This window comes from Telmatherina bonti, assembly GCF_933228915.1.
Source record: "Telmatherina bonti genome assembly, chromosome: 2".
Taxonomy (NCBI): Eukaryota; Metazoa; Chordata; class Actinopteri; order Atheriniformes; family Telmatherinidae; genus Telmatherina; species Telmatherina bonti.
Window position 1 is genome coordinate 9,060,869 of NC_136620.1, and position 21,919 is coordinate 9,082,787.

Here is a 21,919-nt window from a genome sequence, read left to right on the forward strand (position 1 = left end):
GCCACAGCCTCCCTGCTCCACTCGCCTACTCACCCGCTTGACTTCTCTCTCTTTCACCACATCTGACTGTTTAGTAAACAGGCCTGAGATGTTGAATTCTTTTCCATCACTAATACCACACAGGTAAATATCGCACTTGGCAGAGTATTCATAAATATCCTTTCTACTCCCCAGAACTTGAGGACAAAGTCAGAATAAATCATCCTCTCTATTATTACCCGACTCTCTCCCTTGGGTTCCTTCCGCTTCCTGTGGACATATTTTACAATCTGGCTACTGAACAGCTGATCGAGGTGCTGAGAAAGTACCTAAATGAATGTTCTGCATGCAGCATTGAAAGACGCCGACACCGCAGCGTGCAGAACCCTGTCCTGCCCCAGACTTTACACATATAATTACAGAGTCAACTGCTCATTGTCCCGTTTCCCGAGAACAATTCACTCTCTTATTATGGTCCATAAATGTGTGCACATATAGACTTTATGTTTATATGGATCCATTCATACACTATAATTTACATCTGTAACATCTGAAAAAATCCCTCAAATTCTGAGGATATGGCAGCTTTTATTTTGCCGCAGCGGTGCGTCAATATCATCAACATGAAGCAGAAACCCTGGAAAGTATCACAGAAAATGCTACACTAAAATACTTCAATTATCAACTACTCCATAGGACTGATAATTGATCAGTACATCCTGGTACCTCGCCACTGAGTCATAAATCTAACAGACAAATTGTTATTTAATGTATTTTTATTCAAACCAACAATTTCCTGAAGGGAAAGTGTTGTCTTCTTCTCAGCCCTTAAGTTTTAATATTGGTATTTATCGAACTGTGAGGCAACAGTAGACTGATCAAATGACAATATGGCACCTTAAAGTAGTCTCCAAAGGACCAGGAGCCCAGCATCTCGAAGAAGGTATGGTGGTAGACATCTTTCCCCACGTCGTCCAGATCGTTGTGTTTGCCTCCTGCTCGGATGCACTTCTGAGTGTTGGCTGCACGACGCAGCTTGGCCATGGGATGGGAGGGATCGATGGTGTTAAGGAAGATGGGCTTGAACTGAAAGGAAAACGTATTAAATTTATAAACTGAGCTTTATTGAAAGTTTGCCCTTTTCTAACATCTCAAACATGGAGTCGACATGTTGAAAATGAGTGGGAGTGTCAGTAAGAGCAGCAGAGGCAGAGAGGTGCTTCAGACAGCACCATGGTGAGCACCTGGTTCATGCCGGCGTTGGCAAAAAGCAGCGTGGGGTCATCCAGTGGGATGGTGGAGGATGAGTGGACATACTGGTGCTCATAGCGACGGAAGAAGTCGATGAACTTCTGACGTATTTGAGCTGCACTCAATGAAGACTCCATTCTGAATCAGCTCTCTGGTCAGAAACAAGAAATGCTTTTAGAAATGAATGTTTTTAACCAAAAACCACCAATTACCGCTGCGATTTATCAGTTAGTTTCCAGGTAAAAGAAATAATTCTGGATGAAACAGACAACAAGAGCAACATTTTCTCTTCCAGGAGCCAAGAAACCAAATCATTTGGCCTTTTTGCTAAGTTAGTGATGGTCGGTAGTAGGGGTGGGAAAATCAAATCGAAAAACCGAAAATTGGGATTTTTTTGCTTCACAATTTGAAAATTTTTTTTTCCAAACAAACAAAAATAATCCATTATAAAATTTTTGTCATTTCTATTGTTTTTATTTATCTTTTTATTTGTCTTCTTGGGCGTTATAGCAGCAGAATGATGGTCTGGCTACTGTGTTGTTTTTTCCCCTCATTGAAATAAAAAAAAAAAGAAGAGTCAAAAAAAAGTTTTTTACATTTATTTTGTTTTTAATCGACAAAATCAGCAAAATTGAAGAATTGTGAGAATCTCAATTTAAATCGAATCGGCACCAAAAAATTCGGAATGGAATAGGGACAAAAGCATATCGTCACAACCCTAAAAGGTAGACAAATAAGTAAAAAAAATAATTTTTTTTGGTGTCAAAAGCAAACTAAAGGTGCAGCTGTCACTGCCCTACTGCATTAATTTCTTTTAACTGCGACATACAAATGGAGATGAGACTCAGTTGTATCGTCCAACCGGTAAGACCAAAACCAGCTGCTACTTTTGTTCTGATCATGTGATCAAATGTAGGCAAACCTGTAAGTCATACATCTGGAATTAATGTGAACTGGTTGCTAAATGCAAAGATTAATTCATGTGATCGCCTGGAATAACAGCGTTAACAGAGACTAGGACGATTCTTGTCCTGCAAAGACGAACAGGGTAATAACAGCTAACTTAGACGTCCCTGTAAGTTAGCCTCTGACCAAAGGTCTCCCATTCAACTCTCTCCTAGTGAATGGTTACAGACTTAATGAGAAGTTTACATGGTTTGTATTTATAAAGCTCTCTTTTGTTCAAAGCGCTTTTATATGCGGTTACATTCACCAATACACACACATAGCACTTCTACTGTTATTATACTAAGTGCTAACACACGTTTATGTCTCCATTGACCAGTGTTTCTCAATTCCAGTCTTCCAGACCCCCTTCCCTGCATTTTTGTTTTAGAGGTAATAAAAGGTTTGTTAACAGGCTGCATAACTTGATGAGGAAGTTTAATAATCTGATTCAGGTGCTTTGAAGGAAGAACATGTGTAAAAGATGCGGGACGGGGGTCCTGAGGACCTGAACTGAGAACCAGTGCAAGAGGTTCAGGGACATTCTGGCATAAAGAAGCCAGGAATCAATCCACCGACTTTCCAGTTGATGTACGACTACTCTTCCACCTGAGCTACAGCCGGCGTGAGGAAAGAAAAACAAACACACACACTGACTGAGAGGTCATATTTATAGATGAACTTGTAGCTTTCAGACCAACACGTAATCTTCATGTAAATCACTTTCTATGGTTTTTATGAGAAAGGTTCTGTAATGTATTTAATGATATTGATTAGTAGGGCTGTGACGATATGCTTTTGTCTTGATTAGATTCGATTCTGATTTTTTTGGGTGCCGATTCAATTTAAATTGCGATTCTCACAATTCTTTGATATTACTGATTTTTGTAGATCAAAAACAAAATAAATGTATAAAACTCTTTTTTTTTAATTGTCATTTTTCTTGATTTCAATGAGAAAAAAGACAGTAGCTAGATCATCATTCTGCTGCTATAATGCAGGAACAATAAAAACAATAAAAATTACAAAAATTTCATAGTGGACTATTTTTATTTAGTTGGGGAAAAAAATGGATTTTTTGTTTAAAAAAACAAAACAAAAAAAAAGATTTTGTGAAGCAAAAATAAATCATGATTTTCCCACCCCTAACAGCTTTTATGAGAAAGGTACTATAATGTATTTAATGATATGGATTAGGCACAACTGGATTCCTCCACTTCAATTTTTTATTTTCTAGAAAATATATTCACCTGTCATTATAATTTCTATGCTGTTTACATTTATTAATAGGTTTCAGAGTTAAATCAGCATCACTTCCCAAAACCCAAGGTCAGATAGCCTTTTCTCATCCAACTGACCAACACTGTGATCGTTAATTTGAACTGGAAGGAAAATATATATTTGATATAAAATGCAAATTTGAGAGGGCAACTACTTTTATTTAATTGCAGCTATTTATCACACTTTCCAATTATTGATTTCCAATCCCCGTCTCTCACCTTGGGTTAGTTTGCACGGTATGCATCTTGTCAAACAGCCTTATCTGCTGCACATGAAACTAGTTATGGGAAATTACTGAGCCAAAAAAAAGAGGATCTATTAACTGTGAGCAGAACAAGGAGCGGAAAATGTGGTCAAATCAAGCTAACTCATGCTGATATAACACAATAGTTATATTTATATAACACATTTCAGATACAAAACAATTCAAAGTGCTTTACATGAATATATAACATCAGAGGCGCCATATGGGAGGGGTGGGGGTTAGGAATATTCTAAGGGCCCCATGACTTGATAGCGGCCCAAAGAGATGTACAAACTATATAAGAAAATAATTAAACCTTAATTAAAAATAATACATATTTTCTTAAAAAGGTTGTAATAAAATATAGCAGTAATATAAACTGATAAAACAAAGTGTTCAAAAATAGTCACTTTGCCAATAAAGGGTTAAACACAGCCCTAGGTATTTATTATTCCCATGAAAAGATTCTTTTTTTTTTTTTTTCTTTAAATCAGCTTGAAGCAATTGAAGCAAAAACAAAAATCTAAAATTTGTAATTTAGTGGTGGGGCCATGCCACTGTCTTTCATAGGGCCCAAAATTCCTGGTGGTGCCTCTGTATAACATACATCTGTAGGCACAACACTTAAAAGTAGGGCTCTGACGACATGCTTTTCTCCCGATTCCATTCCGATCATTTGGGTGCTGATTTGATTTAAATTGCGATTATCACAACTCTTCGATATTGCTGATTTTTGTACATTAAAAACAAAATAAATGTATAATTTTTTATTTTTTTGCTCATTGTTTTTCTTGATTTTAATGATGAAAAAAATAACACAGTAGCCAGACTATCATTCTGCTGCTGTAATGCCCAAGAAGACAAGTTTAAAGATTGATAAAAAAACAATAAAAATGACCAAAATTTTATAGCGAATTATTTTTATTTATTTGAAGAAAAAAAAATAAATCGATTTTAAAATTGTGAAGCCAAAAAAAAATCCTGATTTTCGATTTGATTTTCCAACCCCTACTTAAAAGATACATCAGGAGGTTAGTACAAAGTGAAACCATGTATGCTAAACAAACATCCGTATTAGTGGAAAATCCCAAAACACATCACAACATTGACTGGTTCAAACCACAAATATTAACATGGGATTCTCTTGCAAATCCTAAATTCACCCATGATGATTAACTTTTTTTTCTACCAGAACGTTTAAACTAGATTTTTACAAGTGACTTGTGCACATCAGCTTCACAAACAGTGTGTGGTTTGTAGCATAGAGTGTATATGATATATACAGTATATACAAATATATATATACAGTCTATGGTTTGTAGCATGCTGGTCAGAAACACTAGCTGGAGCTAATGGTTAGCAAGATAATGGTTAGCCGGTCCGGCTACTTCTCTCCTTTTCCAACTTAACAAGGGAATTGAGAACACAGCCATGAGAGACAACTGACTAAGCTAATAGTTAAAGTAAGAGTTGTTAATCTTGGAAGCATAAAAGCAAATAATACTACTCACAGAAATCGCTGTTCTTGTAGAACGAATCAGAAACAGCTCTCAGTTCACCGCTTCAATCCACGCTGTTCAGCCAAAAGGAAAGCGTAGACGATGTGAACACGCCCATCTACGCGGCTCATTGGTCCAGTTGCACTGTAACGTCACCGTACGTCAATTCTCATTGGATCATTGTACTGTCAATCTTAGATGAGCCCGCCACATCAGTGCTGCAGATTTTAGTGCCTTGGCTGATGCAATGAAAAAGACGCAGGTGTAAATATACTTTCCACCCAGTTAGATATCTGTTAAATTCGATCTGAATTAGTATTCAGACTTGATAAAATATACCATAATCGTTGAGAGAATTTAGGCATATTGAGACTATTTCTATTCCTACAGTTCTGTAGGATATTTTGTTTTCAGATGTACTTTTTCGCATTATATTTACTCTCTTGAAGGTTTATTTTAATCATTTGTATAAACTTCGATTCCATATGAGATTATTGGAAAACAAGAAACGACCACTGTTATCCATCCTAGGATAAGCTCTGTCAGGTTCACATCTAATATATGGAAAAACTGGCACTCCTGCCTATATTTGTAATTCTTCTTGCATTGCACTTCTTCTTTTGTTGTATCTACCATTTTTTTTCTCATTTGATTTTATTTTATTTTTCTATTTCAATGGATCTGGATTATGTGTCCTTAATAAAGCTTGAATTGAATTGAATTGACCGCTGTGCATTAACACCTGCATAATGATTCCGTTAAACATTTGTCATTAACTATTTTTACGAATAAAGCATTTTATGTGCAGTCTTTATTATTATTATTATTATATATGAGAACTTAAGTAGTAATTCTATATTTTTAATGACAGTTTTGTTTATTATAATGATTAAATATTCCCGCATGAGATATTTCTCATGTGCGGAACTCTTCTCTGCTTGACGTAGTTCTCTCCGGAGATGATTCATGTGGGACTGGCAGCTTCAACGCACCATGCCGACTGACACAAAACGTGTTCGCGGGCCCGAAGTGTCTCAAAGCCCGTCTCTGTTTACGTGCAGAGCCCCAACGGTTCTCCCTCCGCATGGCCCCAGAGCAGACGGTCGGCAGCGGGACCAGGTGGATGTCCGGCCGGTGTTTGTCCGCTGCGGCCTGGTGAGTCAAGCCAAAGGTTCCGCCTACATAGAAGCTGGAAACACCAAGCTGATGTGCTGCGTTTATGGTCCCAGAGAGACAGAACGGAAAGATGATACCAACATGAAAAGTGGAAGGTATTTAATGATTATGTGTTTACTTATCTGTATTGTCCTACAGAAGTGTAAACACTTCAGGTTAGGGTTGCTGGGTTGAATGTTAAGTGAATTTATAAGCTGTAAAAATGCAAACCAATGGTGTGGTTGTTAGAATCGATGTTTACTAAGATGAAAAACACAAAATAAGCTCTGACACATAAATAAGTAAAAATCATGCATATACTTGCATAAAGGCAATGAAAGTAAGAAAGTAGGTATATAGATAATAGGGGTGGGGAAAATCGAATCGAAATATCGGAAATTGGGATTTTTTTTGCTTCACAATTTTACAATCAATTTTTTTTTTCAAACAAATAAAAAATAATCCATTATAAAATTTTTGTCATTTTTATTGTTTTTATTGATCTTTTTATTTGTCTTCTTGGGCATCACAGCAACAGGATGATGATCTGGCTACTGTGTTGTTTTCATAATTGAGATCAAGAAAAACGATGAGCAAAAAAAAGTTGTTTTTTTTCATTTATTTTGTTTTTAAATCTACAAAAATCAGCAATATTGAAGAATTGTGAGAATCACAATATAAATCGAATCAAATTGGGACAAAAGCGTATCATCACAGCCCTAATAGATAAAACTTCAGAAGCACATCATTGTAAATAACATAGAAATAGTCAGCTTGAGTCTTGCAGGACATTTAACCCTTTTGCATTTTTAATGATGCTTTGAAATGTACATTGATGTGTTTTTGTCTGGGTCTAGACTGACCACCGACATGCGTTTTGCTCCATTTTCGTGCCCGGAGAGGGGATCTTGGATCCAGGGGAGCCAGGACAAGGACTTCTCTCTGATGCTACATGAAAGTCTACAGCCAGCTGTGTGCCTTCACAAGTACCCCCGCTCTCAGATTGAGGTCAATGTGATGGTGCTGGAAAACAGTGGTTCAGTTCTTGCCCATGCAGTCACATGTGCCTCTTTAGCGCTTGCAGATGCCGGGATTGAAATGTATGACCTTGTGCTTGGATGTTCCATTCATCAGGATGGTGCCTCCTACCTGGTTGACCCAACGTATGTGGAGGAGAACAGCTGGAGTTCAGGCAGCAGTGAGAACCAGGGCGGCCTGACCGTTGCTTTCCTTCCCAGTCTCAACCAGATTTCTGGGCTGCAGTCAGATGGGGAAATGGCTGAGGAGACTCTGACGGCAGGGATTCGGACCTGCATTGAGGGATGTTATAAACTGTACCCAGTTATCCAACAAGCACTGGTCAAGGCTGTGCGCAAGGCTGCCCCCCCACCATCAGAGTTAAAAAGCAAATAAAGCATGGTTTATGGGTTTTCCAGATCACAACTGTCAGTCTTTACTCTTGATAACTGAACCTGTTTTTTTTTTTTTTTAATAAATATATTGCAGACTTTTGATTTCAAGAATTTTTTTGGCTTTGCACCCAGAAATCTATGTTTGGTTAAACTGCAGTAAATAGAAGTTGGGCCTATTTGTTCATTCTGAATGTCCTTTCAGGCGGCAACGTCCACTGCAGAACAGCACGTTTACGTATTTTCTCATGGATCTGATTTCCAATATAGGACTTTTCTTGGCAATTGTTATTAATTTATCTGGAAATAGTTCATAAACTCTGCTAGGCTTTTCATTTTAAAGTTTGTGCCTCCTCATATCTGGGATATGCTATATTATTTTGTTGCATTTTGATGATAAAGAAATAAACAGAAACTATCAGACTGGGTGTATAGATAGTTTATCCTGCTTCAGTCATTCTGAAGCACCTGAGGGTAACACACTTCTGTTGTGGTGTTTTAAGCAACTTATATCAGTAGAGCAACAAGCAGAAATCCAAAACCACTAAATCTCTTGATTCGTGATCACTACACCTGGTATTAGACTGTGCAACATATGTTTGCCAATTACCTCATGAGGGTGGAGAATCAGCCAACACAAAAAAAAGGTCAAACAATTTGAGCAACATTGCCATCCAATCCTTTTCAGATCTTGTTGCCTTGACACATTAGCCACACATTGAGACAGACGTTTTAGGTTTCTTAATGATTGATATTTCCAAACAGCTCTGCTACTGTTTCTGAATACAAGAATAGTTTAGGAATTCAGAGCAACATTACAACAAACTTTGTCCATCTGGGAGACATTCTGCTGCAGCTTTGAAAACTTAAAAAATAATTATAATACTCTCCCGTAATTACTTACGGGGTGATAGTATATTTGAATGTTCTTGAATCCTATTAGTTTGATTTAAAAAAAAAAAAAGCTTGAGATTTGATTTGGAGATTTAGTTTAACAACAGCTGTGATCCCTATAACCATTATTCTTGGATGCCTCCTGAGCCTCACTCTGGCTCCACCTGTAAATGTGACATTATCAAACTGATTTGTGTGCATTGAAATAATATTGGTAATGTTAAACCTACTATAGATGAAGTATCAGCGATTTGTCTGCTCCAGCTTTAACTCTGGTTCTTACCCCAATGAGATGAGTTTCTTATCTTTTTTTTTTTTAAAAATAATCAAATCACACTTAAAAACAAATTACTTTAAAATTCCTAATGATTTCCAATGCTGTATGTTTAATAACACTGATTCCAGTTTCTCTTAAGGCAACTACGACTCGGTCTACTACTACAACCCAGGGTGCAACAGCATCAGTGAACCAGATTATTCTCCAACAACTTCTTCGTGGAAACTGAAACCAAATCACTATATGATTGACAACAACTTTGTGTCAGATCTGTTTTTCTGTAAATGACTGTTTATCTTACGTGCCTGGCAAATAGAGTCAATGAATTTAAAAAGCATGCACCGACAGGTATCTCATGGTGTGAAAGGGTTAAAACAAACATTTTAAATGGTTAAATGTTTAATTGTGAAAAAGGACAAAAATAAGAGAGTCAGAAGTCATTCTGTCCATACACAAGCTTAGACATTTCCAGCCTTTCCAAAGATTTTATGTGTACTTCAAATACGTGGCACGATGATATGCATAACATGCTCATTACTAATTTTGTCATTCATACTAATTTGCCTTAAAAAAAAGTTGTCCCCCCTCCCTCTTGCCCATCTTTTAACTTAAAATGCTGCTGACTGTGACAAATACTCAGCAGTATGACATGCTCAGTGACTTCTGTGTACAAAAAATGGCAGTGCGCACCCAGGGTGCTGTAGACATTCAATAGTTGATCTCAGGTCAACTATTTACATGTGCCGTGATAAAGGGTCTGGGCGCCTCCTGTGGTGGTGCCCTGACTCTATATCTTGTTTTTACAAGTGAAACTACATTTAATCAGAACAGTCATCTTGTGACATGTGGAAATTTATCATTCAATTTCATTGAGATTTATAAAGGACTTACACAAGTTTAAAAACAGTGCAGATTGTCCTTATGTAGCCGTTTTTCAGTCATGTTGTCCATTCAAAGCACTTTAACTCTGCATGTCACAGTCAGTCATACAGCACTTACATATGATCTGCTCTCTCTTCTCTCACACATTCAGACCTCGATGCACATTGTGGCATAATTCAGAGTTTTGCCTTTAGGCCTGTAGTATGTATGTAGCATGCAGTAGAAGCCTGCAATCGATCCACCGACTATCTGCTAGGTAGATAATTGCTCATCCTCACTCGGTCACAGCCTGTGTTGCAAGAAGTAAAACTTGAAGTCCACGTTGTTTTTTTATGTATTTCCAAAGTTTATTCATCAATAATTTCAGACATTGTTGAGAACAATGCATGTGCGCCTCAATAGTCAGAACAGGTTTCAGTTTCGATTCCCGAGAAGTTGTAGGAGAAGATTCAGAATACTCTGGTTCAGCGATGCTGCAGTCGTAGCACCCTGGGCTGTAGTGGCAGACCGAGTGGTGGTGGCCTTTAAGCACATCAGAAATAGCAAATGAAACATTCAGGAAAGTTCAAATAGAAATGTTTTGTGTGGTTTGGGAAAAGACATTCACCTCATTGGAGTTAGAACCAGAGTTAGAGCTGGAGCGTACAGCTCGCTGCTGCTCCGTCTGCAGAGGGTTGAACATAACCTACATTATTCTTTAGTACACACACAATCTCACTCAGTATTCAGTACGATAATGTCATACTTACAGGCTCAGCCAGAGTCAGGCTCAGCAGGCATCCAAGAAATCCAAGAATAAGTGCTACCTTCAGCATGGTTACCTTGAAGTCCTCGCAGCTTCAGCAGAATGTTTCACAGAAGGAAGGTGATGCTCTGACTGTTGAGCTTCTTATATATATTTATGGGAGCAGAGCTGTTGGGGAGGGAGCAATCATTAAGAAATAATCCGCCTCTGTGTCAAGGTTTATTCATTTATTCATTATCCAAACCGCTTAGTTTGATGAAGGGTTGCGGGAAGCTAAGCCTATCTCAGCAGTCTTTGGGCAAAGAGCAGTGGCCACACAGAGACAAACAACAACTCACGCACACACCTAGGGGCAATTTAGAGTAACCAATTAACCCAACATGCATGTCTTTGGACAGTGAGAGGAATCCACGCATACACAGGGAGAACACGCTAACTCCACGCAGAATGGCCACTGTCCAAGCCTCGCCCCAGCTGAGGATCAAACCAGCGACCTTCTTGTCGTGCAGCCCCTGTTTCATGGTGTGTGTCATAATTTACAAGGAGACTGAGTTGCATTGATGTGCTGCACTCACTTTATTGCACCTATTACAAATAATAATGGTAGTCTCTATTTCAGAATTACATATTTGTTTTACTTTCAGGTGTCAACTGCACTACTACAGTTGTATAATGACTTAACCCTTCAGTGTTACCAAACATTTATACCAAAATCGCATTTGGAAATTCCTCGAAATACCTGGTCTCATGGGTGTAATTCAAGTGATTTAGCGGTTTACCAAAGTCATAGACAACACCCACTTAAGCTTGAATTTTTATGTCTTGTCATGTTTTAGGAAGGGTTAGTTTCCACTACTGTAAATTGAGTTAAAATATTTATCCAAGATTCATAAACATATTGCTTAGTGTCATTAGTGATATATTTTCCTAGCCGACCTGTTCTTTTGCTCGGTGATTATAGCTGAAACTCAGATACCTGTGAAGTGACATCAGTTTATCCTATGTACCTAATAGATTACTTCATTACTGCAAGCTCCCCAGTCTAAGATTTCATTACTTAGTTAGTAAGAGGATCTTCTGTTTAAAAAAACTCCTTAGATTTGTCTTGGCAGGCCAAATCCCTTGAAAATGGCACAATCTTATATGCTTGACTACAAACTGAAAGTTTGATCTACTGTTATTTTTGATCAGTAAAAAATTCCATAGTGGACATTATGAAAGAAAGTGTATTTTCTACAGAAAGACAGGTTGCTTAGAGCTGACTACACTCTCAAAAATAGAGGTACAAGAAAAGGACATTTCTGTACCTATAGGTACATTTTAAAGAAATGTTCTCTCAAAAGTACAATACTGGTCTTTAAGAGACCAGAAGCACACCTTCAGAGTACGAAAAAGGGTTCAAAGTGACATAAAGTACAAATTTGTACCATTTCGACCATAAGGGTACCTGCAGCATTGAAAAATGTCATGTTAATGGCTGTAATGTTACAAACTAGAGCAGAGTTGAGTGATGACAGTAGTACTACTAACAGTCATTTACTACACCAGACAATGAAGGTCAGATGCTGCAAACTAAGTGTATGTCTGGTCAGTATTTTGAGTTTTTGAAGATTATTTCTAGATTAAAGATAAGATAATATTGCTAAGTTGCATGGACCAGGCCTAATGCTGTGAAAACATAAAAAACATAACTTGATAAGGTGAGGTTGAACTTGATAAGGTACAAAAATAGACCAGAACTGAAGGGTACAGAAATGTCTCTCAAAAGAGTACACCCCCAGCGACAAGCATTTGTACCTTTTTAGGTACAAGCTGGTACCTCTATTTGTGAGTGTGTAATCTCCATGCTACATACTTATCAATTTCCTTGCTCAGTATAATTATGAATTAACACTAAATATTACAGTAGAGGATTTTGCTAGAGTGTTTTTTTGTGTTGTTTCTGTCCACAGACCTCAATATATTCAGAGTTGGGACATCCATTGATTTTGCTCTAAGCTGTCACGTGGCTCATTGATCCTTCAGTAGGTCCAACTAAGCCTTGTGTTGTCAGATTGTAATACAGAACAAACAGCAGCGATCCAATTACTGACAGTGAATAATACAATAAGCACACTATTGCTCCACATAAACTTTAGTCATTGAATGCTTAATTAGGTTTATTTTTTATTTAAGTGATGCACAAGAGTCATGCTTGATGATAGTTAAAATAAGTGTAACCAGCAGAATCCTTTCATACACTTTGGGAGAGAAAGTCGAGCTAGCTGTTCTTGAAGAACATTCTGTATTTCTTGTTTGCTAACTCTCATTACAATTTATATTTCCAAGGTAAAATAATTTGGTTATAAGGTCTTGCTTTCATCTAGTCTGCCATATGGTAGCATGTGATGTCGAAACAGTACTTTAAATACATCACATGACCCCAAAATATCAGCTCTTGGCACAAGGCTAAACATACAAACAGTAATATGAGATGCATAAAAGGCATAAGACATTAAGAAAAACTGTCATGCTGAACAGAGACAATAAGTTATTCATATATCTGATGGAGTGTACATGTATTTTCATGACTTATGAGACCGATCTTGCATCAACTTACCTGAAGACTAACAGATCACACTGGTGATGACTACAGTCTGATCTGGTGTGTGACCAGATCAGACTGGTCACACATTCAATATATATATATATATATATATATATATATATATATATATATATATATATATATATATATATATATATATATATATATATATATATATATATATATATATATATATATATATATATATATATATATATATATAGGTTGACGTTTGTTTTCTTTGACCTCTTTTATGGGCCCAAAGTTATTGCACTGAAAGATTTATTTTGTTATTTTTGTTAAATAAATGTAGACATTATATTTTAATAAAATGAATTCCTTGTGCTTCTCTGGTTTTTCGGCTCGGTCCCTCACATGTACTATCAGTGAAGAAGTATACAAGGAACTGCTTTCATTCACATTTCATACTTCTTTTCAGATTACTTGATCATAGTTTGTTGGTGCTTGTTAATTATTGGATAGGTATCCAACTCCAACATACCATCCATCCATCCATCCGCAGGAAGCTGGAGCCTATCCCAGCAGTCATTGGGCAAGAGGCAGGGTACAGGACAGATTGAACAGGTCGCCAGTCCAATGTAGTTTCCAAGATGCACCATACTTATTAGTAATTTAGTAGTTTCTTTTTATGTGACCATAACCTTTCGAACCTTCAAGTAAAACAAAACATGAAACTGAATAGTTTTTAGGTAGTTCTTTAATCCTTATTCAAGTCTTTTCCAATACAGTAAATCACAAAGGACATCCTAACTTTTCTGCTTATTCGTTTCCAGTTTATAAAAAGTATTCTTTCTGTAACATCAAAATGCAAATGTTAAAAATGCCATTAACAAACCAATGTCCATTGTTATTGTGTCCCACACAGTTTGCTGAAGGTAGAAACACCTGTTATGCAATTAGATGCTCTTGCAATGGTTTTGCTCAGTGAAGTTCAGTCATAGCAGCACTCCAGGAATAATTAGGAGCTTTGTCAATAAAGCACAGTCTTAAAGTATATCTCTAATCATTAGTCACACCCAGAAATGTGGGCTGAAGATTTCTCAATCATTGCAGTTGCTCAAGAAATTAGCCTGGGTAGCTGTATAAAAGAGGAGCTCAAGATTCAGAGCAACACCACAACCTTTTTGTCCATTTGTGAGACAGTCTGCAAAAACTCTAAGGACTTCCAGGTATTTATAGTATGTGTATTCTTCCTAGAATTTTATTTTTAGGAGAGTACATCTTTATTGAATGGTTTTATCCTACAGGTCAAATCTCTGAAAACATGCTGAAGGTAGCACTTATTCTTGGATGCCTGCTGAGCCTGACTCTGGCTGAGCCTGTAAGTATGACATTATCGTACTGAATACTGAGTGAGATTGTGTGTGTACTAAAGAATAATGTAGGTTATGTTCAACCCTCTGCAGACGGAGCAGCAGCGAGCTGTACGCTCCAGCTCTAACTCTGGTTCTAACTCCAATGAGGTGAATGTCTTTTCCCAAACCACACAAAACATTTCTATTTGAACTTTCCTGAATGTTTCATTTGCTATTTCTGATGTGCTTAAAGGCCACCACCACTCGGTCTGCCACTACAGCCCAGGGTGCTACGACTGCAGCATCGCTGAACCAGAGTATTCTGAATCTTCTCCTACAACTTCTCAGGAATCGAAACTGAAACCTGTTCTGACTATTGAGGCGCACATGCATTGTTCTCAACAACGTCTGAATTAATTGATGAATAAACTTTAGAAATACATAAAAAAACAACGTGGACTTCAAGTTTTACTTCTTGCAACACAGGCTGTGACCGAGTGAGGATGAGCAATTATCTACCTAGCAGATAGTCGGTGGATCGATTGCAGGCTTCTACTGCATGCTACATACATACTACAGGCCTAAAGGCAAAACTCTGAATTATGCCACAATGTGCATCGAGGTCTGAATGTGTGAGAGAAGAGAGAGCAGATCATATGTAAGTGCTGTATGACTGACTGTGACATGCAGAGTTAAAGTGCTTTGAATGGACAACATGACTGAAAAACGGCTACATAAGGACAATCTGCACTGTTTTTAAACTTGTGTAAGTCCTTTATAAATCTCAATGAAATTAAATGATAAATTTCCACATGTCACAAGATGACTGTTCTGATTAAATGTAGTTTCACTTGATAGAGTCAGGGCACCACCACAGGAGGCGCCCAGACCCTTTATCACGGCACATGTAAATAGTTGACCTGAGATCTTAAATGTGAAGGATTTAAATCACAAGAAAAAAAAAAGTCTGCATATAAATATGGTTAGTGTGAGAAAGATTAACACAACTCCCCTTTTATTTCTGAAAAACACATGTACCAATTAGGGCTGTGACGATATGCTTTTGTCCCGATTCCATTCCGATTTTTCGGGTGCCGATTTGATTTAAATTGCAATACTCAAAATTCTTCAATATTGATGATTTTTGTAATTAAAAACCAATTTTTTTTTTAGAAAACTTCTTTTTGCCAGTAATTTTTCTTGATTTCAGTTAGGAAAAAACAACACGGTAGCCAGACCATCATTCTGCTGCTATAATGCCCAAGAAGACAAGTAAAAAGATCAACAAAACCAATGAAAATTACAAAAATTTTATAGTGGATATAATTTTATTTATTTGAATATTTATTTGAAAAAAAAATTGATTTTTTAACAAAAAATCTATTTTAAAATTGTGAAGAAAAAAAATCCCGATTTCCGATTTTTCGTTTCGATTTTCCCACCCCTAGTACCAACCATTAGAACTCGCATGAAAATGAAACTGAATTACAAATCAAGCTTGAAAATTACTCAGGATTTTAATTTATTTTCTTCTTTACCTTTAGTCGAGAGAACTGAAAGTTTTTAGGAGTTCAGCCAAAAGTTGTAAACCAGCTTGATTATCTCAGAGCTATTATCAGAAAAACCATGTACATGATACCATGTAATGTCACTACCTCAAGTAGTCTTATTAAAATCAAACTTTATTTATGAAGCACTTTTCATGCAACCAGCAACACAAAGTGTTTTACACAATAAAAGAATTTCTACAAATTAAAATAAAGCAAGCCTTCGCATACCATACAATGTAACACAGCAATCTAAAAACACACGCCACATTATCTGTTCACTCATCCAATTTTATCCAAACATGAACTCCCATTCCTAGTTTCTGTTCTTTAACTAAATGTAGATATAAAACTATTAATAGAGACAAATATCTGAGTTGACGCTGCTGTGAAAAAGTTGTATCTTGTGGATCAATTCACCTGGAGCCAGCGCATCCACATGGCACAGAGGGCACCACCACAGGAGGTGCCCAGACTCAGACAGGCTGGAGCCCACTCCACATTCATACATAACCCGAAACAGATGAACACAATGACATCACAAAAGAAACAGATATTAATCAGGGAATAAGATCTAGACAGACCAGCAGGTAGTATCCTGCTGGGAACTCCTTCAAAACCTAGAGACAACTGTATTTCAAAAGCACAAGGTATATAAGTTGTCTATATATATATATATATATATATATATATATATATATATATATTATATATATATATATATATATATATATATTTATATATATATATATATATATATTTATATATATATATATATATATATATATATCTATATGTATATATCTTAAAGTATATCTCTAAAGTATAAGGTATATAAGATAAGTTATATACATATATATATATATATATATATATATATATATATATATATATATATATATATATATATATATATATATATATATATATGTGTGTACCTTTTACATATTTGGATACTCAATGAAAACATCAAAAAATGTTATCATTGGAATGGAATTTTTTTTTAAATTTTTTTTTTTTTACAATTCCTGCAATGTGTAATCGGCAAAAGAGCTTAAGATTTAAATGTGTTAAGTAGCATACAAAAGCTATTAAACATAGATGTGCATAACAACAACATATGATTCATGGAAGTCCAGCATGTGGATTTGAACTCACAACCTTCTGAATAAAAGGCAATCCATTTTACCACTATGCCACTGCAGTTCTTCATAACCTGCTGGGAGCGATAACATTTTTTGCCATTGGTATGGGATTGCCTTTGCCACCATTGTGTAACTGTAATTGCCAAAAGTTTATTTATTTAACTTGAATTGACACATTATTTTAGCTGTCCAACTCTTCAAAACAGGTATTGCAAATTGTTATGTTATATGTGCAGACAATAGACTTTTTAACGACAAAGTTTGCAGTGAAATCTAAGCACTTTGTTGGAACAATATGCAGTCCTCTAAGTGCACCATCTGGCAAATCCCCATCCCTTGTACACCAATGCGTCCCATCCCTTGTACGCCAATGTGTTGTTGTGTACTGGTGCTCAAGATGGACCAATCGCTGAGCTGCATTTTCTGATTTGTCCAATCACAGGAAATGATTTGCAAATTTGACAAAAACCTGACAACTTGAAAATTTTTACATGTTTCAAAGACCAAAAGTCATAGCACATATCTCCTGAATGAGCTGAAGAGTTTGACATTTGAATGGTTGAAGTGAGGCAAAAGGTGTGGGAGGAGTAGAGTTTCAAACATTTTGCAGGAAAGATAAGTGTTTTATTTGAAGCATTTTAGGAACAACTTAGTCAGTGTGAATGCAATTCATCGCATTTGTGCCACTTCAGCCTATCAAATATTATACTCTTTGGTACATTCATGGGAATGAAGCTATGACTTCTGTCATAGCAAACTTTTGTAGATTTTGAGATGTTTAGCATTTTGTGAAAATAAATTCAGGCTATTGATTGGTTGAAAGCCCTTCAAACCAAATGCGGATTGACACTGAAAAAATGCAGCTCAGCTATTGGTCCGTTTTTGCATAATGAGCTGGAAATTGCTTCAACAGGGCTCAGAGCTCTGCACCAGTTTGCAGTGGCTCGTACATGGCAGCCAAATAATACTGACAACTTCCATTTTCTTATTGGTTTAGCAGAGTTTTACAACAGTCCTATACAGATAGAGCAGTTTCTCAATGTAAATCTGGCTTATGCTTCTTAAAATCCAATGAGTTTTACATAAATTCATGGTGGAAATTTACTTTTATTGAACCTGTTTTCATTCACAGTGTGTCAAGTTAGATGATTGCTCTGAGCTGTGTTCTTCAACCAGCAGGGTCTGTATGTTACTATATAAATTAGCAGTTAGTTTCGGCTCAGAGTTTTTGCAATGTTTTTTTTAATTTTTTTTTTTAAAGTGGGCGTAACCTTGTAGCATCAAGTCAACCCAGTGCTTCTATTTTGTCATTTTGGCACTTCATCCATTCAAATATTAAATTATTAACCTCATTCAGGAGATATGCTTGGTTTTTGTTTACCATCAATTTTTTTTTTAGCTATTTAGGTTTTTGTCTATTTTTCAATTCTGTCTTGTGATTGGAGGAAACAGAAATTCAACTCAGCAATTGGTTTATTTTTTTTGCATAATGAGCTGCAGACTGCTTTATCAGGGTGCACCTCGACACAAGTGTATAGTGGTGTACAAGATCCAGGTTCTCCTCCAGTACCTAACATAAAGCTTCTCAATGGTCAGTGTTTGAATATTATGAGGCTCATGCAGAGACCTTTGATTGGTGCTGTTGTTAGATTATCTCCAGCTATGTGCTGCACAGACAGCAAGTTATGGTCTGAGAGGAGGCATGATATGCTGGAGTAGTACAATGCAAACTGCAATGTCATTATTGGGAAAAAATTAGAATGTTTGAGAATACAGGTAATTTGAAAAACCACATAAGTAGATTTAAGTGGTTGTTTCCAATGATTTCAACAACCAAACACAAATTTTTACTGTGACTTTAAATTTATAGTTATATCTGAAACCTATTATCAAGTCAAACTTTTTTTAGGTGGTTCAAAGGTCTTCACCAGTTCTCAGTATCTGGAACATTGTGGTCCTGACTCCCATTTTCTTTGAAAAAATGTCAAGTCAGCTCAGTACCTCATAATAGTACCTATTCATAGCACCTAAAAAAAAGAAACGTGTTCCTATACATGGCCACCAGATGGCACTATAAGACCAGAAATGAAAAGAAACTCCGTGCTTTTCAGTCCACGGTGCTTTTCAGTTGACCAACAGCAGTTTAGTTCAACCTTTCCCTTTTTTGTCATTGGCTTTTTTGTGTGTAGTGCAACCTGCGAAGTCTGTTTGTTACCAACTAAATCAGCATAGTTAGTATCAGCTAAGGTTTTTTTTTTTGTTTTTTTTTTAAATTTATTTATTTTTAAAAGGAGGGCGTTATATCAAGCCAGCTCTGTGCCTCTTAGTGGTACCTATTGATGGCACCTAAAACGAACATTTACCTCATAGCCACTAGATGGCACTCTAAGACCAGGAATTAAAAGAAACCCCGCGCTTTGCAGTCTATGGTGCTTTTCAGTTGACCAAAAGATCAATGGCTTCTTCTTCTTCACAGCAGTTTAGTTCAACCTTTCCCTTTTAGCAATCTGGCTGATTACACACTGGTGGAAATTATAAAAAGGCATTTTTATGCCAATAGCAAAACTTCAAAAGTTCTGCCAGTTCCTTGAACATCCTCTTTTCGATAGAAATGTTTTACCTTTTTCCACACATGTATATCTGGGCAAAATGGTGGCCTAGTGGTTATGAGAATGGGCCTTCACACTGGCCCACAATGTTGTAGATTTGAACCCAAACAATAACATTTCACCAGATATTACCACACAGTACAACTTATCACCTCCTTCCACATCTGTATTAATCTTCAGATATTGCACAGACATTGACTTTTAGTCCACATATTAACTGCACACCTTGTAGCTGAAGCTGAACAAGCCGATGGAAAGGTGTACAATAGTCTGTGTGCAACTACTAGCATACCATCATAAAGTACAATACTCAAAACTGGATTTGAACCCGTCCCATGTATACCAATGTGTACCTGTGTACCGGTGCAGAAAATGGACCAATCGCTGAACTGCATTTATTGTTTTGTCCAATCACAGGAACGGATTTTAAAAATTAACAAAAACTTGAATAACTTGAAAAGTATAAATGTTACAAAGACCAAAAGTCACAGCACATATCTCCTGAATTGGCTGAAGGGTTTGATGCTTGAATGCTTGAAGTGAGACTGAAGGTGTAGGAGGAGTAACATTTCAAACATCTTGCAGGAAAGACAACTTCATTCTGTTTGAAGCATTTTAACAATAAAAATTTAATATTTCTTGGTCATTAATCAACAGTTTTTTTTTAGTTTTTTTTTTACTTGAATTAATTCTTTAAGTTGTGCAACTTCCCAAGACAAACATTGCACAGATACTATTTTATTTGTGTTAACAATCAACACTAACAGAACAGTTCATTGTTCAATTTAAGCACTTTGATGGAAAAGTGTGCAGTACTTCATGTACAAAAACCAGCCTACCATCATGGTGCCCCACACTTAATGCTGGATTTGAACCCGTGCCTTGTATACCATTACGTACCTGTGTCCCGGTGCAAAAAATGGACCAATCGCTGAGCTGAATTCCGTTTCGTCCAATCACAGGAACAGATTTCAATCCATTGACAAAAACTTGAATAACTTAAAAAGTTTAAATGTTACAAAGACCAAAAGTTGTAGATCATACCTCCTGAATGGACTGAAGAGTTTGATACTTGAATGGTTGAAGTGAGACAAACGGTGTAGGAGGAGTAGCGTTTCAAAGATTTAGCAAGAAAAGACACTGGGGACAGGAAATTGATGAACCGGACACTGCAAACCGGTGCAGAGTTCTGAAACCCTTTTGACCAATCCACTGTTCTGAATTTTTGCAAGGTCCAATCCACATTTGGTTGGAAGGACTTTCATCCAATCACAAGGATGAATTTATTTTTTACAAAATGTTAAATATCTCAGAAACTACAAAGATTTCAAATAAAAAAAATCGTAGCACACATGTCCTGAAGGAGCTGCACAGTTTAAGATCTGAATGATTGAAGTGACCTGAACGGTGCAGGAGGAGTAGCACGGCAAAGTTTGGCGGAATAATAATTAAAATGGCCAAACAGGATCTCAATAATGTGAATGACCCCATTGGCATGCACATTTAATAAGATATAAAGAACAGGATCTCAATAATGTGAATGACCCCACTGGTATTCACATTTAATAAGATATAAAGAACAGGATCTCAATAATGTGCACATGGGGCAAAAGTTGAGGAGGTACAAGTTTGTAAATGATAAAGAAACTGCAGGTGAGTTTCAGGATGAGTCGTGACGAAGCAGCACTGCAACTCTTCGACCACTAGATGTCGCTAAAGATGTGGTTGTATTAAAACTGTTAATGGTGGGATTTACTCATTTCAGCGTTTTCACGTTCATACTGTCTGATATCAACTCCATCCATCCATCCATCCATCTTAACTGCTTAGTCTAACTCAGGGTTGCGGGGAAGCTGGAGTCTATCCACAGGAGACGGGCGGAGTTCATCACCCTGGAAAGGTCGCCAGTCCATCACAGAAAAAATACATTTTGAGTGCATTTCTGTCAAATAGATATCCATATCAATAAATATGCTTATGAAATGAATATGAATAGGCATTTTTCCTATGTGAGATCTAACCCCATAAAAAACAAGAAACTATTCTTGTTCAGGGATGAATTCTCCAGTCTGGTAAAACAGAAGCAGAAACTTCTGGGATTTTACCAGAGGTGGGAATTCCTGGTCCAGAAAGTAAAAGTCCTGCCATGTTTTT

The 21,919-nt window shown here is 36.7% G+C and overlaps 2 protein-coding genes across 3 annotated transcripts in view; one reads left to right on the plus strand and one right to left on the minus strand.

Annotated features, from left to right (window-relative positions):
* Nucleotides 1-5,288, minus strand: part of aars1 (alanyl-tRNA synthetase 1) — a 37,407-nt gene extending 32,119 nt beyond the window's left edge. The window contains exons 1-3 of the mRNA XM_079256089.1: nucleotides 5,212-5,288; nucleotides 1,224-1,381; nucleotides 877-1,065 (exon numbers count right to left, since the gene is read on the minus strand). Coding sequence (XP_079112215.1) covers nucleotides 877-1,065; nucleotides 1,224-1,367 — 333 coding nt within the window. The 5' untranslated portion in view covers nucleotides 1,368-1,381; nucleotides 5,212-5,288. The remainder of the gene's footprint in view (nucleotides 1-876; nucleotides 1,066-1,223; nucleotides 1,382-5,211) is intronic.
* Nucleotides 5,289-6,190: 902 nt separating this feature from the next.
* On the plus strand, nucleotides 6,191-7,862 carry exosc6 (exosome component 6). 2 transcript variants are annotated; one of them, XM_079258721.1, is made up of 3 exons: nucleotides 6,191-6,470; nucleotides 7,212-7,362; nucleotides 7,489-7,862. In XM_079258721.1, exons 1-3 carry the CDS (start codon nucleotides 6,193-6,195, stop codon nucleotides 7,765-7,767), a joined length of 708 nt encoding a protein of 235 aa, XP_079114847.1. In that variant the 5' UTR covers nucleotides 6,191-6,192; the 3' UTR covers nucleotides 7,768-7,862. The 2 variants fall into 2 exon arrangements, with proteins under 2 accessions (XP_079114847.1, XP_079114846.1); XM_079258720.1 differs by having other exon boundaries at nucleotides 7,212-7,862.
* The last annotated feature ends 14,057 nt before the right edge of the window (nucleotides 7,863-21,919 follow it).

Excerpts from the sequence above, each read along its gene's own strand:
- exosc6 (XM_079258720.1), top strand. The coding sequence starts at position 6,193 with ATGCCGACTGACACAAAACGTGTTCGCGGGCCCGAAGTGTCTCAAAGC. Across the intron at positions 6,471-7,211 it reads ACCAACATGAAAAGTGGAAG|ACTGACCACCGACATGCGTT; the intron begins GTATTTAATGAT and ends GTCTGGGTCTAG.